At 46.6% G+C, this 26,486-nt stretch overlaps 2 protein-coding genes across 2 annotated transcripts; both read right to left on the reverse strand.

Annotated features, from left to right (window-relative positions):
• Positions 1-2,711: 2,711 nt before the first annotated feature.
• On the reverse strand, positions 2,712-11,127 carry ahcy (adenosylhomocysteinase). Its single transcript, XM_066702111.1, has 10 exons — positions 10,989-11,127; positions 9,084-9,274; positions 8,395-8,470; positions 7,151-7,303; positions 6,713-6,825; positions 6,271-6,478; positions 6,004-6,091; positions 5,798-5,915; positions 4,618-4,812; positions 2,712-3,560 (listed from the first exon to the last, which is right to left on the reverse strand). The coding sequence occupies exons 1-10, from the start codon at positions 11,014-11,016 to the stop codon at positions 3,429-3,431; spliced, it is 1,302 nt and encodes a 433-aa protein (XP_066558208.1). The 5' UTR covers positions 11,017-11,127; the 3' UTR covers positions 2,712-3,428.
• Positions 11,128-13,368: 2,241 nt separating this feature from the next.
• Positions 13,369-20,877, reverse strand: chmp4ba (charged multivesicular body protein 4Ba). The gene is made up of 5 exons (XM_066702112.1): positions 20,520-20,877; positions 17,538-17,715; positions 16,428-16,542; positions 16,018-16,144; positions 13,369-15,424 (listed from the first exon to the last, which is right to left on the reverse strand). Exons 1-5 carry the CDS (start codon positions 20,701-20,703, stop codon positions 15,363-15,365), a joined length of 666 nt encoding a protein of 221 aa, XP_066558209.1. The 5' UTR covers positions 20,704-20,877; the 3' UTR covers positions 13,369-15,362.
• Positions 20,878-26,486: the final 5,609 nt, after the last annotated feature.

Consider the following 26,486-nt stretch of genomic DNA (forward strand, 5'->3'; position numbering starts at 1 on the left):
CAGAATGAGAACATGGATCCATCATGCCTTGTTACCACTGTGCAGGCTGGTGGTGGTGGTGTAATGGTGTGGGGGATGTTTTCTTGGCACACTTTAGGCCCCTTAGTGCCAATTGGGCATCGTTTAAATGCCACGGCCTACCTGAGCATTGTTTCTGACCATGTCCATCCCTTTATGACCACCATGTACCCATCCTCTGATGGCTACTTCCAGCAGGATAATGCACCATGTCACAAAGGTCGAATCATTTCAAATTGGTTTCTTGAACATGACAATGAGTTCACTGTACTAAACTAGCCCCCACAGTCACCAGATCTCAACCCAATAGAGCATCTTTGGGATGTGGTGGAACGGGAGCTTCGTGCCCTGGATGTGCATCCCACAAATCTCCATCAACTGCAAGATGCTATCCTAACAATATGGGCCAACATTTCTAAAGAATGCTTTCAGCACCTTGTTGAATCAATGCCACGTAGAATTAAGGCAGTTCTGAAGGCGAAAGTGGATCAAACACAATATTAGTATGGTGTTCCTAATAATCCTTTAGGTGAGTGTATACGCAGCGCACCTCTCGCTAGAGCAGTGGTCTCCACCTCAGGTCCTGGAGAGCCCCTCCCCAGCAGGTTTTGGAGATCACCCTTCTATCACCAATTTTGAAACACCTGAAAGTATTTAATTTGAAACAATTAAGCAGGTGGTGAATCCAGTAATTTAGATACCATTGGAGCAATCATTTAATAACTCCCATGTGTTCTCAGTATTTAGAAAGTGGGTATTTAAGGTGACCATTAAGATGAAGTGGATTTGGGCTCTCCAGGACCAGGGTTGGAGACCACTGCCATAGAGCTACAGATCTCCCTGTTCCCTGTTTGCCCATCATGCCCCTAGCTGCTTGGACCGGTGGCTGTGAGTGTTTGTGCCTCTGGTCTGATGAACCCCTGACTGGAGCAGCTCCAGGGGCAGGAAGGGAGTAGTCTAAGAAGTGCTTAAAATAGTCAAGGGATGAAATCAGTCTTCACTCACACTTACTGAAACAGCTGCTCAGAGGAGCCCAACTTCAGCGGCACTGACCAAGAGGAATAGCGGCAACTTGCAATAAACACACCAATGGACTGATGTTCAGCACTTAAGCATTTTATTATCTTTTTAAACAGCATGACCTGCAGGATCGCTCTCTGCTCAGGTCGGTGCAAAGAGTCCCAACCCAACCTCGCCACAGCTGGTACCACAGCACCAGATCAAAGCCAGGCAGCGGCATGCGCAGAGGGCTTCACAGTACCAGGAACCAGCCGTAATGAGGCGGCCATAAAAGTGCAGCCGCGCCAGAGCCAGGTAATAAAAATGAGTAACGCGAACAAGAGACCCGAAATGACATCTCGGGTGCCAGATGCACCACCTGTTTCCCATTGACACTAAACTACTTCTTACACACACAAAAAGCAAAGCAGCACACAGGGCAGTCAGACACCCCTGGGGACGGACTCTAAAGTTTTATGGTTCCAGCATAGCTAATGGCACAGACTTGCTTCAGGGTTCCATTTTCCATGACTTTCCAGGACAATTTCCATTATTTTCCAGGGAAAAAATCACAAGATATTTTCCCGTTTGACATATTCAGTCAATGCTCAAAAATAACATTAATAATGTCCATAAGTCAGTGTCCATAATCATATTTGTACACAGATTAACTGCTGCCATTACTAAAGTTCTACGTAAATAGTTCTATGTAAGGTACGTTACTGAATTTATGCCAATACTAAATCTCTTCACCCTACCAAACTACTTCAAAAGTACAGTAAGTGGGTCATTCCATGCCAAATGAACATAGAAAAGTGTATTTCAACTCTCATCTCAGCATTATGAAATTGATTTTATAGTTAGAAAAATATGGTAAGCACTCCTGCAATATGGTTTTGTTGAAAATAAATCTCCAAGAAATTAAACTAATTGATGACATGCAATGCTTTCATTTCCTAGAACTCATTTTGATTTTTGGAAATAATTTTTTCCCCCCCAGACTTTTCCAGGTTGAAAACATTTTTGACTATTGTTCCCGACTTTTCAGGTTTTTCCATGACCATGGGAAACTGGTGCATCCAACACCTTCAATCCTGGACAGCCTGACTCCACCCCTAAAGCAGCTCATTGGCTTATTGAACCTAATGAGGGGGCGGGGGGATCCTCTGGCCTCATTCTCATCCTCATCCTCATGTCCAGCTCATCGTTGCTGTAGTACCGAGTCTGGGCCAAAAAACATTTTACCCATTTACTACACTCCTCTATTGCATAACTCCTGAATTAAACAAAAAGCACGAACGTGGTAGCCCAGTCCTGCGAGGTTTGCTCAGGGTGGGAAGGTGGGTTGGAGCAGCCAGGGTCCCATTAAGGGAAGGAAGTGCCAATCCCCTCAGATGCTGCCAGGGCATCCCAGATCCACATTTAAAAAAAACAAACAAAAAAAAACATATTGCTCCAGCCTCATCTGGTTTACATTGGAGGGCTTTGTGTGGGGGGCTGCAGTAGGTCATACACTAAGCCAGGGACAATCACACAGACATTTCCTGTAAAAGGACGAGCTTTCCCATACAGAAGTTTCTGGTCTTGTGTGCCAGGTCTGCCTGTATAAGCTTCACAGGGAAACCAAAAAGCAATTTAGGTATTCTCCCTCCTGCCCTCGGGCCCCCCTGCCCAGCCCCCCTCAGGAAACAGACTTTGGTGCTGCATAATGTGACCTTTATTGTGCATCTCAATGAAAACAGACAAGATAAGTCAAACATTACGCGAGTGCTTAAGACATAATGGCAGCGGCGTCGACACATCCGGTTCCAAGCGCCACTCTCGGTTCAGCAAGACTGGCTATTGAAACTAACAGGAAAAGAGGGGCGTCCGAGGAAGACGACCAGCAGGACAGTAGAAGCCATGAACCGGTTTGAGGGGATTATGGTCTCTAAAACTGGATCGAGGCTCCAAGTTTGATCCGGAGCTTCATGGCAAAGTTGGATCAGTCAGAACTCCCCCCCTCAGCTGGTGACTGTCCCTAGACTGGGCCACAGGGGGGCAGTGTGGAGAGGGAGCAGGTGGGCAGGAAACTAGTCTGTTCAGCCTGGCACAAATAGAGCTGCTACCGACACGGGCCCCTGATACAGAGCCTGTGGCATTATCAGCAAGGGAGGGAGGAGAAAAAAAAAAAAAAGAGAAAAAGAGACCAAAGACTACGATGCCAGCTTGACTAATCTAAAAGGCTAATGCAATACGAACAAGCGAGTGCTCGGTCTTTAAAGGGGCAGCCCAGCTTCCCTCGGTTTGGAACAAGCTAAAAATTTGGGCAGGGTAGGAGAAACGGTCCGATTCGCCCCCTAGAGACCGCGGGGGGGGGCAATCCCAGGATCTGCAGAGAAGCGCCCCCAGCTCTGGCTCACAGGACGTCCTCAGTAGCGATAGTGGTCGGGCTTGAAGGGGCCCTCACGTGGCAGGCCCAGGTACTTGGACTGCTTCTCGGACAGCTTAGTCAGCTTCACTCCCAGCTTCTCCAGGTGGGCAGCTGCCACCTCCTCATCCAGCTGGAGAGAGAAAGAGAGAGAATTTAAAATTTCCAAGATTACGAACCTCTGCATGCAGGGCAAAGATCACTCACACCCCCACAGTAGCCCAGCCCGGGCACTGTTCTGTGGGGGGGGGGGGGGGGGGGTTTGCTCACCATCCACAGATCAAACTAGCGGACAACCAGTGGAATACATAAAAGATCTTCCCCAAATGGGTTTTTGCCAGAAGGCTGTGGAAGGTGCTGCGATTGTTCTGCGACACAGCGTACCCAGCATACCCAGCGCCTGAGCCATGCTCCCCACAGCTCCTCCACACACTCCCTGGGCAGCCCCCCTGCCGAGGTGGCGCGGCCCCAGCCAGGCCATATGGCTCCAGTTAAGGCCCGTCAAAATGTTTACCGCACTCGGCTCGCGTGTCACTCGGCTACAATGTGACGGTTCGTGTCACTTACTCTCCAAGCCATCCGCAATTAGACGGCTGCTCCACAGCTCCTCCCCATCCTTTCCTCTACCAGATTTTTTTGTTTTGTACTTAACCTACTGCGGATGTTATTTCTCACTCTCCCTCAAGCACTTTCCCCAGATCTCGGCGCATTACATTCTTCACATCTTTGTATTGATCTCTTTATTCTAGGTTTTCCCGCCTGGTGCAATGCTGTGGAGGCGCTCCACACTAGCCAGGGTTCAGAGAGGAGGAGAGTCAAGGGTATCAAAAGATAAGACTACGGTTTAAAAATAAAAATTTAATTTAAGGTCTGGCACCACTGGGGGGGGAGGGGATACAAACAAAAGTCCTCGAGTTGGGAAGAAAAATACTTCAAACTGAACAGATCCCCCTCGTGTCCGAGTTGTGTACTGCACTCGGGATTAGGGGATATGAACGGAATGGATTTTCAAACAAATTCACGTGCAAATCTACACTTTACTTGAGCAACGTACCGGTCTAAATAGCAAAGAAAAAATAAACTGTGTTGCCAAGGGTTTAGAATTATTTTTAAAGCCCTCCAGGGTTCAATTTCACAATACTATACGAATAAGGAATGCTTGCCCAGGTCACCCAGCACCAACATCTCACCTTCTTGGGCAGGAAGTAGACACCCAGCGGGTACTTGCTGGTGTTGGTCCACAGCTCAATCTGCGCCAGCACCTGGTTGGTGAAGGAGTTGCTCATGACGAAGCTGGGGTGGCCCATGGCACAGCCCAGGTTGACCAGCCGGCCCTCGGCCAGCAGGATGATGTGGCGCCCGTTCTTCAGGCGGTACCGATCCACCTGGCAGCAGGGAGAAGGGAGAGCATTCACTCACTTTCCCCAGTGACAAGGTAGGCAGTTTATCTAGAGCAGCAACACCTCAATCTTGCATCAAATCCAAAATTAAAACACCTCAGTGCTTAACCGTCATTTTAGAAAAAAATATTTATAGGGTGGATTGCCAAATCTTTCCTCATCTTGGTTCCTAAATCTGAAAATAAGCACACAGATGCAGTCTTTGACCCGTTTTTACCCAAGTGTGAAAAAGCATGGTACTGTACCTAGATTGCTCCAGTAAAAACCCAGCTGTATAAGTGGGTGATTCTACATAAAAAATTGTGATAACAATTGTAAGTGGCCCTGGATATGGACATCTGCCAAGAAATAATTGTATATGAGCAGCCTGTGGAATAACACCATGGAGTGGTGGCTCCCTCCAGTGGTGGCTGCTAGGAACTGCACCAAGTGCAGCCACACAGCACAGCCAGAACACTGTACAGCTGCCAGGCTGTCAGAGCACAGAGCCTCCGAGTGAATTAAAAGATAAAAGGTCCCATCACTCTCCCTTCCATTACTGTATAATGAGTCCACTGAGCACTGTGCATCACGAGAGGAGCGATTGTGCCTGCCAACACTAGCAATCAACCAGTCAATTAAATATTCTACTGCAGGCTTAAGGATTGGCCTGTGCAGCGCCTGGCTCCCTGGACAGGTGCTTAAGAGATTTCTCCTGACAGCGACCTCCTTGTTCCCCCCACCCATAATAGGCTCTCATTTCTGACCAGAGAGGAAATGGTCAAATCAAGGAGGATTTCACTGGATTCTACACCAAGACAGGAGGGCAACTAATTAAGCTACTAAGAAATTAATAGTTACTCCTAATACAAATAAAAACCAGAACACGGAAAGGCTGCAGGGAGGTCAAAGGTGAACTCCAGTGGCCTACACATTGATGCCGGTCAGCAGCCAAACGGGGGCAGAACAAGTGGTCGTGACTGCAGCTCACCTGGGGCTTGACATTGATCTTTTCTGCTGCATTGGCGTTCAGCCACTTCACATCGATCTCCACGTCGAAGTGCCCGATGTTGCACACTATGGAATCGTCCTTCATCTGCTCAAAGTGCCTGGAATGGAGGCGGGTGTCAAGTCAGTTCATTCAGAGTATACAACTTTAGCAGCCGTCACCCAGACCGCACAGTCCCCGACACTCACTTGCCCAGCAGGATGTCCTCGCAGCCGGTTGTTGTGACGAAGATGTTGCCCTCCTTGCAGGCCTCGTCCATCGTGGTGACCTCGTACCCTGCCGAGAGACCAGAGCAGTGAGCCGCACAGGAGCCTCAGAACAGGGAGGCGGAGGCGGAGGCTAGGAAAGCTTTGGGGGTAAATCTAGAAGTTTAAGCAATTACAATGAGGAAGTCCCCTACTCCCCCCTTTGCCCTCTGCCTGCACTGTGCAGGCCTGTGAGGAGATGGTACGCACCTTCCATGGCGGCCTGCAGGGCATTGATGGGGTCAATCTCCGTGATGATGACTCTAGCCCCAAAGGACCGGAGCGCCTGCACGCAGCCCTTGCCCACGTCTCCGTAGCCGGCCACCACAGCCACCTTGCCTGCGATCATCACATCCGTGGCACGCTTGATGCCGTCGATCAGAGACTCTCGGCAGCCGTACAGGTTGTCGAATTTACTCTGAGGAAAAAGAGCAGCGGGGGCGGGGTGTTTACACAGAGCAGCACTGCAGTGTGGGGGGGTGACTTGGAAAGGACGGAATTTGCTGGGTGGACAGAGATAATGGCAAAGAGGTTTGGAGGAGGTCGTGCTCGTTTATAGGAGAGTATCAACACCAGCAGCAGCACTGGTGTGGTTCTTTCCATTAAAGATCAGTCAAACCGAGGCCCGGCTGCGAGATGTGGGCAGGGTTACCTTGGTGACCGAGTCATTGACATTGATGGCCGGAACCTTGAGCTCTCCGTTCTTCAGCATCTTGTACAGGTTGTGGACTCCAGTGGTCGTCTCCTCCGAGATCCCCTTGATCCCTGCAAGGTCACAAAAATATTGAACTGGAACTGCTCCATTGAGATCCTCACATTTTTATTCTTGTTCTACACTTGTTTGGGGTGCCCAGTGTCATCACACGGCGAACCCTCCCCCAGCGCCAAGGCCAGTCGGGAGACGCTAGGTTCAGACCCATTCCAACATTTGCAATTTTTTGCCATTGGCGTAAGAGGCTCTACTAGAACTGAAATAAAACCAAAAAAAGGAATTGCAAATTGAATCGGAAAGGGGAAAACTCATAGACACCCCATTGCTAGCGACTCAATTCCCCCAGTCAGGATTTGAAGGGTGAGGGGCTACTCGTACCTGCCAGCAGCTTGGGGTACTTCTTGTGCACAAGGTTAGTGAGGTCACCGCCATCGTCCAGGATCATGTTGAGGGGCTGCCCGTCCTTGAAGTAAATGGTCTGCTCGATGCACCACACGTACTCCTCGTCCGTCTCCCCCTTCCAGGCGTACACTGCAGATACAGGCCCAGCTCAGACGCACTCGTCACAGGACATCCTCACTGCCGAGCACAACCAGGCGGCTAGACTGTGGCCTGACCAGGGCTCCAGACTGCGGCCTTTTGACTTGGCTTTGAGTTAATTTTCACTGGTCACATCATTGCAATCAAGCTAGAATTACCAATAAACTACTGATTTGAACTTATGATTTGATCAAACAGCATGTCCCTGCTGCTATTAAATGCAAGTTTACATGAGTGTTAGTTGAGACAATATGCTCTCCTCTCAGGGATTACATGGTCTTAGTTTATTACCAAGTAGTCAGGACAAGTAGCTGTACACCAGACCATGCAAATTAAGGGTAAAGGAGCACGTTAATATGCAAATGAGCTATACAGCCAGCTCCAGTTTTTACAGGGAAAATCACAGAGTGGTTTACAAATAGACAGATACAAGTCTGTGGATTTCCTTATATGAAGATTATTCTAGACACATACATCACTGAATCCACGATTGCCATGTCACAATTGTTAAAATTAAACTGGTACAGCCTTGTGCATAGTTTAATTTAACCGATCTTATCCAGGGTGTTTTTCATGTATTCATGGCTTGCAACTATCAGTGACAAGTTCATAATTCTGCCCCTTCTAAATGAAATTTTCAAATACAAATGCACTAATTTGTAGGCTACATAACAAAACAGTCCAACTTAGGCAAACGTTTTTATAATGTTATGATTTTAAATGTGAACACGCATCATGAACAAAGCAAATAAATCAGGTGTCACCAACTAAAGACATTTGTGGCACCAATGGAAATTTTTTGTCTACCCTAGACCACCTGTTGCGCTTGCCCTGCTCTCAGTCCTGCCCAAGTGTACAGTAGCTGCCCCTATGCAGCTGCAGCTCTCCCTGGACCGGACGATACAGCACTGAGCCAAGGACATCTACCCCCCCGCAGGAGCAACAAGAAGTCAAACAAAGCCGAAGGTCAGTGCCGCACTTGGCTCTAGGTCTGTCAGTACTACGGGATCTGGGAGGCCAGCACAGGGAAACTATACTGAAGCCGCCCTCCCACACAGACAAAGGGAAGTGTACACACTTACCAGGGACACCGGCCTTGGCGATAGCTGCAGCTGCGTGGTCCTGTGTGGAGAAGATGTTGCAGCTCGACCACTGAACCTGGGGGGGACGGGGACGGAGGAGGAACAGTTACAAGGTAGTCCACCCCTACAGCTGCGTTCAGGACACCGAGTAGACACGTTACACTTAAAAGATCACATTGAAGACGGAACATGCGGTAAAAAAAAATAAAATAAAAAAAAAAACTAGGCTTTGTTGCCTGCAGTGCCTGTGCCGAGCATGTCCAGGACGTTGGCAAGTAAATAAACTGGGGAGACATTCACACCTTCTACCTACAAATGCAACCAAACCACAAGGGAAATAACCAAGTCGAGCCTGGAGGGAGGGGAGCGCTCAGGCATCAACCTCCCACTCTCACCGCAGCTGCCAAGCACATTTCATAATGTAACCAACGTCCTGCCTGCCAGACACACTGACAACCTGTGTAAGGGGCTGGCCTGGGGGACCATGTGGCCCTTGGTCAGGACTGTCCAAGACGGCAGTGCTACTTATCCTTGACTGCAGATGTTAGCAAATCTCAAACGAACATGAGGACGCCCATTTGGTCAAAACATGTTTGAAATTTTTGCTAAACTCTACAATTTAAAATATTAAAATTAGATCTAACTGAATGAATTCAACTGCTAACTGTTTAATAAGGGGAGGGCCTCACCTCAGCCCCCAGGGCCTGCAGGGTCTCGATCAGCACCGCAGTCTGCAGGGTCATGTGGAGGCAGCCAGCGATGCGCGCACCCTTCAGCGGCTTCGACTCGCCATACATCTCGCGCATCTTCTTGAGGCCCGGCATCTCATTCTCAGCGATGTCAATGGCCTTGCGCCCCCACTCTGCCTGGCTGATATCAGCTGGAGGGAGCGAGAGGAGACCGTCAGGAAGTTGTAGCTGGTCCCAGAATGCCATGTGTCCGACTCCACTGCTCTGGGCACAGCAGTCTTCAGAACAATACTGCAATTGTGCGCTGCTCACACCACTGTGGACTGACACCACTTGCCCACTGCACTACAAGGACAGCCAAGATGAATCCACAGCAACTCTACTCCTTATGGATGAAGACAGACCTTTAACCCAGGATTAACCCACACCCCCCTATAACAGACAGCTGAGTGCCCCCCCCACACCCCACCCTCCCCAGCTGCTCTGGCAGGGAGTCCAGAGACACAGGGCTGATATAGGAGACCCTCGGCCCCAGCATCTGTCTGCAAAACAAGATGCCCTTAACTGGCGTGGACGGGAGTCCTGTACCAGGGGACAGGGGGCAACATTCCCTAGCTGAGCTCCAGTCTCAGCCCAGGCTGTGGCATCTGAACCAGCTCAGAGCCTGCAAGTTGTTCCAGCTGCCCTGTGCATCCCTGAGAGGGGGCGTTTCTACACTGTCCAGTAGGGATGCACCAATATGAATTTGGGCCAATATCTATAACTATATACCTATAATTTTATGATTTAATTAACAAATTAGAACTACAAAGTGATTTCCGTAAACATTCTCCGATAACAGTTGTTCAAATGCATGGAAAAACAGAAGACATCATAAAAAAAGGCACAATGAATAGAAAAGTTGTAATTAATACAAGTATACATCTGTGTGTAATTGTGTTGGCTTTTATGAACAGAACTGTGACAGGGAACTGCACAACAAATGCACACATCCGAGAAATACCACCAACTAGGCAGTGTTAAGATGCTCAACCAGCCTCTGAAAGGCACCATGCCCCTTGCCCTCAGCCAAAAACATCAACCCTCTCTGTGGGAGCGGATCAAGAGCAGGTCTGGCACTTGTATCGACCCCTCCAAGCCACACTGCAGGTTAGTGCGAAGTTACAGGTTAACCGCATACATCAAGGTAGCAGGCAGAATGATAAGCCCAGTTATACGGCACACCGTCTCCTGCCAGTGCTCTGGTCTTTGGACAGGGCTGCGTTGCCTCTGGTCTCCGGACAGTCCCAAGTCCAGCTGCACCTGCCTACGTGCACACAGGAGCCGCAATCACGCCCGAGTCCCTGCGGCCGTCAATCAGCGCGGAGCCGCGGCGGCGCGAAGTGCATTCTAGGAAATGTAGTTTCCAACCCGGGACGCACAGTACACTGCCCGAGCGTCGGCACTACAGATACCTGCATGCCTCACGCCCCCAGCGTGCCTGGTTTCGGAAACCACGCTGTCTCTTCGGATCTAGTTAAATAAAGGCGCTTTACAAAATAATCCAAGGAGGAAGAAATGTAATCGCGTACCCATAATGCATTATTTTACTCTGAAATGTATACGATCATTCGGGACCTTCCGGTAAATAAAGTTGTTGGTCTAAAGTCTACATGGATTTCAAAATCTGGATCAGCATTTTTTGGCATGTCTGAGCGATTCATGCGACCCGCAATAATCCGGCAAAAACGAGCAATTCGGGTTTGCGTTTGATCACCAAGAAATAAAATCACAACTGCACGTTGTAAGAACTGGCAGCAATATTAGTCGAATTGGGATTTTAAAATGACAGAAATAAAGGATATGCGGAAGCCATATCTTCAGCAAGTCTCTCAAACAAAAACCAAAAACACAGTCCATACTGACCGACTTTGTAGGGCAGTTTCTCCGACATGTCCGTGTGTTTCGGTGCTGGCGTCTGGCGAGGCGGATGAATGGAGCGCAGGCGGCGGGCTGACAGCAGGGAAGGCTGGACCGCGCTTGGCCGCGTTTTAAGTAGCTCCGCGATTACCATATTCATGAGCTCATTAGCCTATCCGGCTTCAGAAGCGGGCGGAGGGGGCTGTGACGTAACGCCGCTCTAGCCAATAGCAGGGCGCCTTGCTCATCGGGTGCAGGGACTGGGGCGCTGGAAGCAGCAGCAACACATTGGATACTATTTTGAAACTGTGTAATCATCTGCAACCCGATTTCCAGCTGCTCCATCTAGTTCCATGTTGTTGTTGTTGTTTTTTAACATCTCGAAGTGCAGCTTAGCGTTAAAGATTGACCGATTGGAGGAGTGAGGGAAGAGCGAGAATTGTAGCACCGGGTCCTCGGCGGCGCTGGATCGGTGATCGGTGCCGGCCAGAGGGTCCGCAGAGGATTTCAAAAGCAGTCGCTGCACCGCCTCTGCTCTGGCCGTGCTCTCTGCTGCTGCACTGTCCCGGCAGTGGCCACCCCATAATTGGCGACACAGGGTCTTTAAATCGTCAATTATCCAATTAAACATTGCACTGGCGGGAGAGAACGCAGATCAAAAAGTGCCAATGAGAAATACTTGAGTATAGTCAACGTACATGTTACATGTGTATGAGTGGCAGGCGAACATGCACAGCAGTGCGGTATTCAGTGCGGGTGTCGGGCCTCGCAGTGCGGCGTGCGGCTCCGTGTTATTACAGTTTCGCGGTGTGCGCAGAGACCAGTGCGCACAAGGCCACGCGTAATGCATGCAAATCATCAGGTGAGCAGAGCAATGCTGACGGGCTGGAGGAGGGACACACGGCACGCTGGGTTTGTACAGCTGTACACTACAAGCGCTGTCACAGGAGCGACAGGAGAGAGATATGACTCTTATCGGTCTGTTTCTCAGGATGACTTTCATTCAGATCCCCCCTTTCTTATTCAAAGATTAATATTTGTGGCCACAGGGTGATAATCCTGTGTCTGGGGGGCAGCAGTGCTGTGGGTTTTTACAGAAGTCAAACAAGCAAGCAAGCAAGCAAACCAACATAAGAGAGGACCATGGCTGGGCACCCCTGACACACTCCCTGCCTGTCTTACACAAACACAAGATACACACTTGTAAAAGACAAGTGGCAAACACCCATACCCGTGCACTGTGTGTGGCAGTTCAGTCACTCTTCCAGTGTCAGTGATTCATCGTGTTGTTGTGGGAACCAGAGATACAGCATTCAATACAGGCTGCTGCCTTCGGCCCGGGGTTGCCACAACACGCACAGAAACTCCAGCATATTGGGATTGAGGCACAGTTAGGGAACGGGGAGGGATGAGTCTGGTTGAAGTGAAGGGTCACCAGCGGTGATGGGTAAAGACAACACACGTACCCAGGGCAGCTGTCCTCATGCATCTGGAGCAGTCAGTGTCAGCTGTTATCTTGTAGACTTGAACAATAATACAACTTAATAATAGTCATTAAAGAAAACACAGTAAATAATGTGAAGTGTTGCCTCAGGGCTGGAGCAGTGAGATGTTACAAGAACAGAGAGGGTAGCCTGCAGGAGGGGTTAGCTCGAGTGTAGCTGCGTGGGGCACTCAGAGGCCCCTCTGCCATGAGGGGGCCGTGAAGGAGCCAGGACTCCCACCCTAACTCCTTTGGCCTACACTGCCCACAGAGCGGGCTTCCAGAAAATGGGTGTGGAGGTGCTGTCTGGCGGCACACTGAACCACCCCGCAGCAGCGTGCCACAGCACACACCCTCCCCGTTACTCTTGGCACTGCATTCCAGGTCACCTACACAACCTATTATATATATAAAAAAAGACATGGCGTACAAGTCCTGAGCCTAATGCCTGCAGACAGCTGTCCTGCTCGCCTTACACAGCAGTCAGGAGAAAACAGCAGGGTAATAAATTGCGAGTTTCAGAGTCAGAACGAAGCTGCCCTGCGAGTCCTGACCATCCAGGGCCCGTTTATTCATTGGGGGGTGATTTTTACATCCCCTGCTTCAGCTTCTGTGCTCTTACTGAAGAAGAAAAACACTCTCCAGTGTACTAGGCTTTCACCTCCATCGCAGTCAGTAATGGGTGATAATGACTGTTTCTACTGAAACTGAAAGAATGGGAAGGTTCAGACTTACAAAACATATAACATGACTGAACAATTGTGACACATAGGTTTCCAAAACAATTAGAGTTCAAATCTGGCAGATGACTGGAAATGGCAATTCTTTAGACCAATATTTAAAATGGTGCAAAACATATTTTTAAGAAACTGTCAACTTAATGCAGAAGTAAGACCAGCAACATAAAATGTATCAAGAAGTTTAATGACCATTCAAATAATAGTTTCATTTCGATCATTAAAACATATAAATGCAGACGTGCTACGGCTTGAGTTACACCTTGCAAAGATCAGTTTACACTGCAGTTTCTATGTAGAAAATGTACAGCATGTTTGTTGAATTCAACAGTAATATCCCACTTGTTCAAGATGAAGACGCTTGTCGTGCCTGTTAGACGGTGATGAATAGCGAACTTTCCCCGTGTGTTCTGTATGGTTAATATAAAATGTCCTTTGCTTGTCAACATGAAAACTAATAACAGTAATAAGAATCTCCCAAAGCAGCTTAACGAGCTGGTAAATATTTAATCATGTCCGCTAATCCCCAAGCAGACAGGTGGGCCGGATCAGCAAGGCTTCTGGAACATTATCTGGAAACCTCTGGGTAATAGTATTCCTCTTTTTATGTATTTTATGCTGTTACTTATGTGGAAGAAAAAAATACAGAAATCCTGTCCTGCCTTTGTCCTTGGTGTGCTGTTACTCCTAACTTGGTTATCAGCAGTTCACATTCCTTTCTTGCAACGTATTATCTGCAAAGTACCTTCCAATGCAACTGGCAATTCAGAGGTTAATGATTATGATTCATGAGTAATGATTATAATATTGATGAGATGGGAAGGCTTAATTTAGAATGTCAATTAAATCACTGCTACAGTTATTAGAAATGACCATTCAGACACTGATTATAATATGTTAAGGCCCCTTGGGGGTATGTCCCAGAGGGGATATAAAAGCTTCGTTCTATCTTAAAACCTTTGGGGAACAGTGTCATGCTGGCCTACAATCCTTGAGTTCTGCACAAAATCAATTCTGATTAGAACTCCCGACTCAAGAAACTTTTTCCACCACACTTACATGCATATTACCACTCACAAACATGTACAGAAGAATGTAGTTTTTAAGCACGATGCAAGCCGGAAAATTATTTGGCAAAGGTTTAATTCAGGTGTACCGTGAAAAACAGGGGTGGTCGATTAGGGGTGCAGGGACTAAGAGGAATGCAACAACCACAAAAAACAAAACGAGCAACACAAAAAAAAAAATGGAAACAAGAAGAGGAGAGAAAATGAAATGAAAGACCAGCCCGTATCACACGTCTGACTGGAAACCTCAAAGTCAGTCGTGTCAGTTTAAGTAAAATGTTATTCTAGATTTGCAACTTTCACTTTCTAATGTCTCTCTCTTACTAGGTTAAAAAAGGCATATATAGGTTTAGATTTAACCATTAAATAACAGGAGGAACTAGACAAGTGGTGGGAAAAAAGTTTTAGCATTCAGTGAACCCCCCGCATAAACCTAGACAGACAAGCCACTTCACACCTGTAAATGTAAAATCCCTCCACAACCACCCAAACCATGAACACATTATCATTATGATTACCATCATTATTATAGATTTCCTATTTATTTTTTAGGTTTTTATTTTTTTAAAGAAATAGAAGAGAACTGAAAGAAAACACGCAAAACAAAAACAGATCAGCCAGTTCATCTCTTAGCAGAATCGGATGCAACGGGAAAGCTCTGCCTGGCAAACACCGATCAGCCGCGAGACCGACACGATTATGGGAAGCCTGCCTGAGGGATATCGCGTTGGGCTTTTCTTTTTCTTTTTCTCTTGTTACAGATGCGTGCACACAAAGTAATGGCTGCCAGCTCGTAGAAGAGGAGTGTAGCGAAGTGTGTCGAAGCCGTGGGCCTGGTGTGGTGCACTGTAGTGAATGCATTGAGAACGTGGAAAAAATACACCGATCCAGAGATGGGAGATGGTTGTACAGATACGCCACTGCACCCCTTTACTGCTTTACTGGGCTGATATTAAGATCTATAGGTATTTTTGAGTAGTATTCTCTCTTTTTGAAGTTGCTCTCTCGACGGAACACAATATAACCGCTGTCTCAGCTGACAAAGTCCTTTCTTTGCTTCCTCTGCTGGCCTGACATCATCAGGTCGCCACGACTACATGGCCGCAGCCCAGCGCTCCAGGTCCGTCATGTCATCCTCCTCTTCCTCTTTCTTTGCTGAAGAGGGAGAGAGGGAGAGGAGAAATTAACACAGAACAAAGTCAACGCATAGATTTGAGAGTGGTATGCTTAGGGCTGATCTCCAGAGAAGGAATTGTTTGGCTGTGAAGGGAAGTGAGGTTGAGTCTCCATTGATTGGAGGCAGTGTGTGTGGGGTTAACAAATGAAGACTGATATGATCTGTAAAGTGCAATAAAGTCTCTGCTGGCCTCTTCCCCCTGCCTCCAGCGCTTTGGAGTATCAGCTGATCCTGACAGACAAATATCTCGGATGCTGCAAATTCCAGAGGAGGGCCTAGAGCAAAGCTTCGGCCTACGAGCGAATCGCAGACTGCAGACCTGTTGCTCCCTATCAATATTTCATTTATTATCCAAGGCCACTGTCTTCCAGAACATGCAAATAGCAGCAACAGTGTACATGTTCTTACTTCATGGTTCACAGACGGGTCAGAGTTTGGATTTGGCTCCAGGCACAAGTAAACAAACTTAAAGCCTACACCATCATTATATTTATACACTTTCAGGAACTTTCAAGTAGGGGACTTGATCAATCACGCTGCTGTGGCCGAGTGGCAAGCGCAGCCTGTTTACCTGGTCTGGCTGGTAGTGATGTTGAGGGCACATTGGGGAGCGGCACACTCTCGGGGCCCACGATGTCCAGCAGGTTTTTGTCCAGTTCCTCCTGTTCCAGCTCTTCCAGTTCTGCCAATAGCTCATCCTGGAACACGGGTCAAAAACACAAATAACCATGCAAATCAATGCCTCAGTCAAATAAATTAATAAATACACCACGTGGCTTTTGATCAAACTATATTTTGAATTATACATTGTTTGTTTGTTCTAAATAGAAACATAACTTTACAAGCAACTGCAAAGGCCTGACAGGACAGTTTCAAAGCTTTTACAAGTTACAGCTGCGCATTCACAGCAGCTGCTCAGCACCAGTACTCTCCCAGAAGCCCATCCCAGAGGCCCAGCCCACCCCAAGAGTTCCAGCTTACCTCATCAAAGTCTTCTCCGAATCCTACTGGTTTGGAGATGGCGTCAGAGATCTCCTGCGCCAGCTCCTGCTGCTCTGTGATGTCCTGCATCAAGTCATCCACTTTATCAATATCCCTGAGGTCGGGAGAAACGCACATAGACAGACGGTCATTCGGGGAGCCCCACAACCTACTGTAGTGTTCCTTGTTCATTAGACGAACCAGACTCCTCCAGCTAAGATGGAGCAGGAATCATGTGGTCAAGCAATCTGTGCCATTAGGCCTGCCTGCCATGCGAAACCACCTTCAAAAGACTGTGTAGGAAGCAGGTTCAATCGCTCTTGGCACTCAACACTTAAGGATGTGCATGAAAAATATTTTGACTATGGATAACTCTACAGCTGTTGTTGGCAACTATTCAAATAGCAATACCTGTCAGATCTCATGCATTGTGTGTGGGACTTTGCAAGCAAGTATTATTTTTTCCCTGACATTTTCACAACCTTTTCCATTAATTACAATTTCAAATTAACTATAAAGGTTGTGACATTTTTTTTGTAAAGTAACAATTAAAAAAAGACGTGTGCATCAGACTATTTTGCAATTACAGTTGTAACTTGAGCAAACCAGTGTTTTTCAAATTGTATGAAATTAGTTTTCATTAAATAATAGTTTAGCAATGTTAGCTGTGAGCTAATTTATAATTCTGTAATCCACTTAACTGAACTATTCACTTTTCCAACATATTCAAATCGCACTCAACATATAGGAGCTCCAGTGAATAAAACATAAATAGCCTATAGGCAAAATAATATTAATTGGTTTGTTGCGGCCCTCTTTCCTTTTTGGTCACTGCCACCATCACAGAAGGGTGTTTGGCTTTTAGGTGGGTTAACATACCAGTTGTAGATTTGTGGTAATTTAATTGCAATGCACATATTACATATTACATATTAACAGAGCACCTCGACTCACAGCCACCGCACAGCACACTACGACGGCGAGATGGCGCCGCTTGTGGAAAGAGTGTGAGGTGCAGGTCGTCAGCCTCTCTGTGGACAGCACAGACGCCCCCACATCCCCCCCTCCTCCACCTCCACCTCCACCTCCACCCAGGTCAGAATTCCTTACATGTTTTCGTGGGCAGCCTTCATGGCCTTGGCAGCGAAGCCCATGTTCTTGAGCACTTCAGTGTTGGTGTTGGCGTTCTCTAGCGCCTCCCTCTGGAATTCGATGGTGGAGAGCGTACCGTCAATCTGCGTCAGCTGCTTCTCGTACCGCTTCTTGCGCTTCAGGGCCTGTAGGGCGGCTGCACAAAGGGAGCAGGAACGAGAGCGAGAGTCAGAGCTGGGATGAGGGGAAGGTGATGGGTCTGCTGGTTAGACCGGGCCTAGGTCCACATGTGCCATGGCTAGGGGGTGAGCTTTTAACATAAGAGCTTAAAGACACTGAAGGATTTAATTTAACTCTTGTGTTAAAATCCACAGATGGATGCATTTATGGATAATGTGTATTCAATTTAGATTCTCCATATTCACAGCCAGGGTGCTGTCCCACACAAAGGCCGCATTTTCAAAACACAGATCCCACCCAGAAAGTGTTTAGTCAGAAGCCCAGGTTAGTTTTTACTGCTGTGTTAATTAACAAAAATAAAAATAAAACCGATTGCTTCCCAAGCCGAAGTAAATATTGATAATGCCTGGTTCTCACTTTCCACCATGTGTTCAGCAACCGTCTGCTGCAGACTCCTTGTGTTTCTTCTCCATTCCCCCTCAAGACACACGAGCAGGCCTCCATTGTGAACAGACTACACCACAGTGGTCACAGCATCCCTCTGCCACACAAGCAGGTTCCGCTGCAGGAACCCCGAGACACAGACCTCACTGGCCAACCACAGGGCAACTTTGTTCCTGCCGCCACTGTATTCTCCCTTCTACTGCTTTAAATAAGTAATTGGATACATGCGTGCTCCGATACAGACCCCTTCACTGTGTTCCCCAATCCCTTTAACCCACCAATAAAGATTAAAGTTAAGGCGCAGACGGATTACATACTAAACTCACCAGAGTCTCCAGCCTCTAAGATTCTGTGTTGTGCGGATTAACTGAACCGATATATATATTGGTTTGTTTGTTTGTTAGATTGCTGCAACTTAAAAGGGGAGGTGGGTGATGATATTTATTTATTGATTTCAAATCAACCGTCAGGCTGACCAAGTCCATCCTTATCATGGCTGTATTTTGACACGGCCACAATTCTTTATTGCATTAACTGGATCAGTTTTCAATGACCTCATAAAAGTTATGGGGGTTGGTCCTCTGGGGGTTGCACAGAGGACCAGATAAAATTACATTTAAAACCAATATTTAAAAAACCTCCCTGTACCTTTCTTCCTTGTCTTTTCGCAGACCTCTGCCTCACCCACAGTATCTACAGTAACTACTGCCGTCACTCTACTCATCCCCTCTCCCCAGGCAGGCTGGATTCTATTGTATTGTTAGGCCCTTGGCTGCCATGGGATCCGGTTACTATGAAGGTATAGCTGTTAACACACATACACACCTGCACTACCTCCAGACATTGCAAACTTTCAACCTAAACCAGGCACTGGGATGTGGATATTGTGCCAAGACACTGTTCGTTTGTCTTTGATTTGGTTTCACAAAGAAGTTAAAATGTTCGTGAAGGGAACCGTGCATCTCCTAATTGCAACCCAGGCAGAAAACAAAGGCGTCTCCTATTTCCTGTGGGATTGTTACCATGGGGATACCTTGGAGACGCTGATTTAAAAATGGTGTGTTGAAGTGTACAGTGGCTAGGCTTTAAAAAGAAGAAAGGAAACAATCTACTGAGACTTAAATTAGCAGTTTCTTCAGTAGTTGGAACCCATCAACTGAACTTCAGACGATAGATAACAGATATTTATTTTTGGTACTTATACACGTTTGATGTATGTATGTATGTGTTTTACTGTGGCTATTTTCTAATTTAATATGAAAGCCAACTTGTTTTTATTGAGCCCTTGTTGATTTTTTGATAATGCTAAAATATTAGAACATACACTACCATTAATAATTATTTACCACCACTATGATGTGTATTATTGAGCATATATATATATTTTTTTATCTGTTCACATTTCGCAATAAGGGGTTTTCTGGCATGGTGTAAAAAGGTCATGGGAGAGATGAGCACATTCAGCTGAACAGCTTTTCCACTGACGCGCACTGTAGGTACACTTCCTTGTTCCTGCAGGTATGCCCACTTCTCCTCTACACAACACCTGGGATGGGTGCTATTCCACAACAAGATGAATAACAACATGTTTTGTGGGATGTCAAGTGAGAGATGACATCACCTGCCCTCTTCCTGCTCTACTTCGAGAGAGACGGAGAGAATGGAGTGCAAATACCTCAGTGACGGTTCTGTGTTGTTGCTGCCGTTTAGTTTCGATGATGGGGGGGGGTGCGGGTATCTATGGTTTGTGCGCAGAACAGTGAAGTTAGTGTGGACCTCTCCAGGGAAAACCCACACACTTACCACGACCTATATATAACCATAGCCTCAGCCACCCGTCACGGTGCGAGGACTGGGAGTGCCGGAAGCGCAGTGTGAAGAAGCCGATCGCGATGACGTCATTTTACACGTTTCCACCGATCTCCGTGTGACGACAGCAGGAGCGGGCTGTTCATAACCCCCACCTAACACACAGTCCGTCCAGCTACAGACAGCATCCAGGGGGTTTTCACGGGCAGACACAGCCCGGTACCCGCCTGCTCTCGTCGCAGGGGGAGACTGCAGCTCCCTGGGTAATGCCGCGCTGAGCCCCGGCTCTGTCGCTCCCTCAACTTCAGCTAATTGATCATCAGGCCGGCGCCACCGGCTGCCCGCTTCCGTGCCTCCCAGCGGGGCATTAAGCCGAGGGGGTGTCGGCTGCACGATACCCAAGGGTACTGGCTGACGGGCTTGTTCAGGAAATACGTGTCCCTCTGCCTACTTTCCACGAACTCAGTCTAAGTACGAGGACACTTACTCCATGCCCCCCCACACCGCTGCCGTGCGGCTCGGAGAGGAAGAAACCCCTCTCCCCTCCTCCCTCCCTCCCTCTCTTACCTCGTTTGTTTTTAGTGCCGTGTTTCTTGGCCGTCAGAAGCTCCTGGTCGATCTTCTTTTCCAGAAACTCCTGTTTCTTGGTTAGCATCTCCTCCGTGTCCCGGAGCTTCTGTATCGCCTCCTGCGGGCTGGGCCCCTTGCCTCCTTTCCCCCCGCTGCCGAACAGCTTCCCGAACAAAGACATGCTCCAAACAAGATTAAACTAAACGAAACCACCGGACAACGGCCTCCTCGTCGTCTGTGCCGAACCGAGAACAGGGGGATCCGTGTGTCCAGACGCTGCGGCTCGGCCTGTGCGCTGCTGTCACTCGTCCTGTTGTTGTTATTTCTTCTTCCTCCTGTTGACCAGGCCTCGTGATGTCAGCGACGTCATCAGGGCGTGGTCACGCAGCGTGCGGCGGGGAACGCCAGGCTGGAACGCCCCCGGGAGATCAAAGAGCCTCGCTCTTCTAAACTCTTTGAAGTATCTCGGAAGCCGCTCTTGCTCGTCAGCACCATAGACAAATATATAAGCGACATCCCCACAGAACAAGATTATTGAGTTTTGCAGCGGCCATGTTGAGTGATAATAAGATCAAAGTACTGGCAATTCAATAAATAACACACAGATATATAGTTATAGACACAAACTACACGTCATGTCAAATGAGCAAACTAACGCTATTAAAAACGCTTTTTAGAAAATACAGTTCGTTCAAATAAATATAACCCTAGTATAGCCACCAAACGTGTGATTTATGTGCACCTATAACATTTGAAAATATTCTGTATTATATAATTCACTGTTTGTAATATGCTACATTTATGTAGAAATACTTGATAATAACTGCAGCTTAATTTGGCAGTCTGTATTTTATAGACAGTGGCTCTCAAAAGTATTCACATCCCTTTTGTTGTTACAACATGAAATCAGAATGGATTTAATAAGGTGTTTATGCCACTGATCAACACAGAGAATGTCCATAATGTCACACTGGAAAAATGGATCTAAATTAATTACAAATACAAAACAGAAAATAATTGAATGCATAAGTAATTACCCCCTTTGCTATGACACACCTGATTGAGCTGTGGTGAAACCAATTGTCTTTAGAGGTCATTTAGTTGAACCCAGCTCTGTGCAATTAAGGTGTGTCACATGATTTCAGGTTAAATACACCTGTCTCTTGGAGGTTTCATAGTTGGTTAGTACAATTCCTAACAAAAATTACATAATGAAGACGAAGGAATATTAAATGCAAATCTGGAATTAGGTTCTTCAAAAGCACCAATCAGGGGTAGGATATAAGAATATTTCCAAGGCATTGAATATCCCCCAGAGCACAGTAAAGGAAATTATTAAGAAATGGAGAGAATATGGCACAACTGTGAATCTACCTAGATCAGGGCGTCCTCAAACACTGAGTATCGGGGTGAGAAGGGCACTAGTCAGGGAGGCCACCAAGAGGCCTATGGCAGCTCTAAAGGAGTTAGTCTTCCACTGCTGCTGTGCTACTGTAGCAATATCCTGGGTACTTCACAAAAGTGGCCTTTATGGGGGACAAAAGAAACTTGCATGAAATCTCAGCTAGAGTTTGCCAGAAGGCATGTGGGAGACTCTGAGATCAAGTGGAGGAAGAGTCTATGGTCTAATGAGACCAAAATAGAGCTTTTTTGGCCTCAATGCTATGTGCTGCATTTGGCACAAGCCTGACACCACACATCATCCTGAGAACACCATCCCTACCGTAAAGCTTGGTGTTGGCAGCATCATGCTATGGGGATGCTTCTCTGTGTCAGGGCCTGGAAACCTTGTAAAGATAGCTTGCAAAATTGATGCAGCAAAGTACAGAGAAATCCTGAAAGAGACCTGGGACTTCCAAAAGGACGATCACCGTAAACATACAGCCAAAGCCACACTGGAGTGGCTTAAAAACAAAAACAAAAAGGTCAATGTCCTGGAGTGGCCCAGTCAAAGCCCAGACCTCAATCCAATTGAGAATATGTGGAAAGAGTTGAAAATTGCTGTTCACCAAAGGTCCCCATCCAACTTGATGGAGCTTGAGCAATTTTGCAGAGAAGAATGGGTATACATTGCTGTGTCCAGATGTGCAAAGTAATTGCTGCCAAAGGTGCCTCTACCAAACATTGAATGAAGGGGGTGATTAGTTATCCATTAAAGTATTTTCTGTTTTGTATTTGTAATTCATTTAGAACAATTTTCAGATTATATTTCTCACTTTGACATTAGGGACATTCTCTGTGTTGATCAGTGGCAAAAACTCCTGATTAAATCCATTCTGATTTCATGTTGTAACACAATGAAGTGTAAAGGTCCAAAAAAGGTGAATTATTTTGAGAGACACTGTATATACACTATCGTTCAAAGGTTTGTGGTCACTTAGAAATTTCTTTGTTTTCCATGAAAACATACATGAAATTAGTTTGACTAGGAAATATAGTCATTGACAAGGTTAGAAATAATGATGTTTAATTGAAATAATAATTGTGTCCTTCAAACTTTGCTTTCTTCAAAGAATCCTCCATTTGCAGCAATTAAAGCCTTGCAGACCTTTGGCATTCTAGTTGTCAATTTGTTGAGGTAATCTGAAGAGATTTCACCCCATGCTTCCTGAAGCACCTCCCACAAGTTGGATTGGCCTGATGGGCACTTCTTGTGTACCATATGGTCAAGCTACTCCCACAACAGCTCAACAGGGTTGAGATCCGGTGACTGTGCTGGCCTCTCCTTATAGACAGAATACCAGCTGACTGCTTCTTCCCTAAATAGTTCTTGCATAGTTTGGAGCTGTGCTTTGAGTCATTGTCCTGTTGCAGGAGGAAACTGGCTCCAATCCAGCGCCGTCCACAGGGTATGGCATGGCATTGCAAAATGGAGTGATAGCCTTCCTTCTTCAAGATCCCTTTTACCCTGTACAAATCTCCCACTTTACCACCACCAAAGCACCACCAGACCATCACACTGCCTCCACCATGCTTGACAGATGGCATCAAGCACTCCTCCAGCATCTTCATTTGGATCTTCTTCTTTGTGATCTGAACATGTCAGACTTAGATTCGTCTGTCCATAACACTTTTTTCCAATCTTCCTCTGTCCAGTGTCTGTGTTCTTTTGTGCATCTTAATCTTTTCTTTTCTTGTCCAGTGAGATTTGGCTTTTTCTTTGCAACTCTGCATCCCGGAGTCGCCTCTTCTGTTGATGTTGAGACGGGTGTTTTGCTGGTACTATTTAATGAAGCTGCCAGCTGAGGACCTGTGAGGCATCTGTTTCTCAAACTAGACACTCTAATGTATTTGTCCTCTTGCTCAGTTGTGCACCGGGGCCTCCGGCTCCTCTTTCTATTCTGGTTAGACAGACTGGCCAGTCTGCACTGTTCTGTGAAGGGAGTACACAGCATTGTACGAGATTTTCAGTTTCTTGGCAATTTCTCACATGGAATAGCCTTCATTTCTCAGACCATGAAGAGACTGACGAGTTTCAGAAGAAAGTTCTTCGTTTCTGGCCATTTTGAGCCTGTCATCAAACCCACAATTGCTGATGCTCCAGATACTCAACTAGTCTAAAGAAGGCCAGTTTTATTGCTTCTTTTATCAGCACAAGAGTTTTCAGCTGTGTTAACATCATTGCAAAAGGGTTTTCTAATGATCAATTAGACTTTTAAAATGATAAACTTGGATTAGCAAACACAACGTGCCATTGGAACACAGGGCTGATGGTGGCTGATAATGGGCCTCTGTACGCCTATGTAGATATTCCATTACAAATCAGCCGTTTCCAGATACAATAGTCATTTACAACAATAACAATGTCTACACTGTATTTCTGACCAATTTGATGTTATTTTAATGGACAACAAATGTGCTTTTCTTTCGAAAACAAGGAATTTTCTAAGTGACCCCAAACTTTTGAACAGTAGTGTATTTATAGAAGCTGCAGATGACACAAAGGAGCATGGAAAGATGTATGATTGTTGTGACAAGAAGAGATAGAAGATGAAATTAATGCATCTGAAAACAAACTAAAATATGAGACATCATTGAAAGAGTGAAAATGTTAAAATGGTAATGGGTTGGACACACCAAAAAGAACAGATCAAAGATGGGCAAAGAAGCTATTGAAATGGGGATGAGATGTAAAAGACCTAGAAGAGAATTGCATAAAAGACGGGAAGATGAAATAATCAACATGACATGGAAAAGAGAAGCTGTAGATTCACACAAGTGGTCTGTGAGAAATCCTGGACTTTGACCTTACATTGCAATTAATCAATCTATAAATCTATAGTAGCAGCACTTTTTCACTATTGTACTATTGCACTTTTGTACTACTGTACTTTTACAACAGCCCTTGTTGTAACAGCACTAGTCGACTGCACTGGACTGTTACTACTTCCCCCCGTTGTAACTTCCCTATTCTACTGTAAACTACTATAACTGCTTCCCTCTGTTGCTACAGTACAGTCCAGTACAGAGAGAGTAGCAGACTCTTAATCGTGGGATTTGGGCATTGAGCTCCACAATCAACCAGTGATAATTCAACAGAAACTAAAAATATATGAATTCATGTAAAGAAGGTAGTACAGTTCAGAGTACACACACACACACACACACACACACACACACACACACACACACACACACAAGCAACCTGTGTCCAGCCTCCCCACACTATTCTTTGAAAGGGTCATGGCCGGGGGTGGTGGTGAGGGTGCATCTTCTCTGTGTCTGCACAGCAAATCACCGCCCAGCACCCACACAGACCCTCTCCGTGGGGAGCTCTGCTCAGTGCCAGGAGCCACTTAGTGCTAATGCAATCTGACCTGAGTGGGGCTGTAATCCAGGATGGCGTCGGCCAGCAGCCGCTCTAATCACATTGGCCTGGCAGTGACGGAGACAGCCAGCTAGCACAGGCTGAGGCGCGTATACAGAGCCCAAAGTCACCAGCCTGGCGTCACGACTGCTGTCATGGCCCCGGGTTCAATACAGCACGCACACAGTGATCGCCTTTACTGTACTTGCATCTGGTCTATTGGTAGGTATGTCTGGCCATGAGAAACTCTGAGTGCTCAGTAACAGGGTGGCCTGTGACGTCAGGTTTCTCTGGGGAACCCCTGGATGAAATGGCAGCTACGGTACAGATAAATCAATGGGATAATCAATGGGACACATCTCTGTGTGTGAAGGTGGCACCAGGAGGGATTGGGTGCTGTGAGGGCTGTACTCTGCCCATGCTGGCTCCTCGCACTAGAGGGCGCTGTGCGATAGCTAGTGGATGTTTTGCAGTTCACTGAGAAGTGTCTGTCCACCGAGAGGCCAGTCTGTGCTAACCTGCCATGGCAGTGTTGTAGTAAATGTCAGACATGGTAGTTTAATAGGTTAATAGGTGCTGCAGAGTGGAAACAGACTCTACAGTCTATTTGTCCATTCTCTCTCTCTTCCTCACCTCTAATTGTTCTTCCTCTTTTTCTTTCTTTTGCTCTTATTTAGTCTCTCTATCTCACTAACAGGCTTTTCCAACCAAAGTGTCTCTCTCTCTTCTATTGTTGTTTTTATTGTACAAGAAAAATAATATCCATCTAAATAAGGTAGATTCCTTTAAGTAAGCCTTCACCTGCTGCTGCGGGTTTGTTGAAAATAAAAATAAATGAAGTTTGAAATGAAAAAACAAAGTGTAAACCTCCAGAGAAGGTTGTACACTTCCTGTGAGCTCCTGGCACACCTCACAGAGTCTGTCACCTTCTCTCTCTCTCTCTCTCTCTCTCTCTCTCTCTCTCTCTCTCTCTCTCTCTCTCTCTCTGTTCTGCTGTGGAGGGCTGTCTTTAATAATTGCTTGCTAATCGTGGTGGCTCTAGTGCCTGTGTGGCTGTGACCTGCTGTAGCCCTCGTACTTGTCCTTTTCCCTAGCTCCTTCACAGCCCGTCTCCCCCACAGACAGCTCCAGCCGCTGTCTCCAGGCCACTGACTAAT

The sequence above is a fragment of the Amia ocellicauda genome, chromosome 4, assembly GCF_036373705.1.
Source record: "Amia ocellicauda isolate fAmiCal2 chromosome 4, fAmiCal2.hap1, whole genome shotgun sequence".
NCBI lineage: Eukaryota > Metazoa > Chordata > Actinopteri > Amiiformes > Amiidae > Amia > Amia ocellicauda.

What these genes read in the sequence shown, in the direction of transcription:
- ahcy (XM_066702111.1), bottom strand. Translation starts at nt 11,016, where the DNA reads ATGTCGGAGAAACTGCCCTACAAAGTCG. An exon ending in CCTGCAGGCCGCCATGGAAG is followed by an intron (nt 6,092 to 6,270) that starts GTGCGTACCATC and finishes GTCTCTCGGCAG; the next exon opens with GGTACGAGGTCACCACGATG. An exon ending in GAGGACATCCTGCTGGGCAA is followed by an intron (nt 5,916 to 6,003) that starts GTGAGTGTCGGG and finishes CCTCCATTCCAG; the next exon opens with GCACTTTGAGCAGATGAAGG.
- chmp4ba (XM_066702112.1), bottom strand. Translation starts at nt 20,703, where the DNA reads ATGTCTTTGTTCGGGAAGCTGTTCGGCAGCGGGGGGAAAGGAGGCAAG. An exon ending in TCGGAGAAGACTTTGATGAG is followed by an intron (nt 16,145 to 16,427) that starts GTAAGCTGGAAC and finishes CCCGTGTTCCAG; the next exon opens with GATGAGCTATTGGCAGAACT. An exon ending in ATCACTACCAGCCAGACCAG is followed by an intron (nt 15,425 to 16,017) that starts GTAAACAGGCTG and finishes CTCCCTCTTCAG; the next exon opens with CAAAGAAAGAGGAAGAGGAG.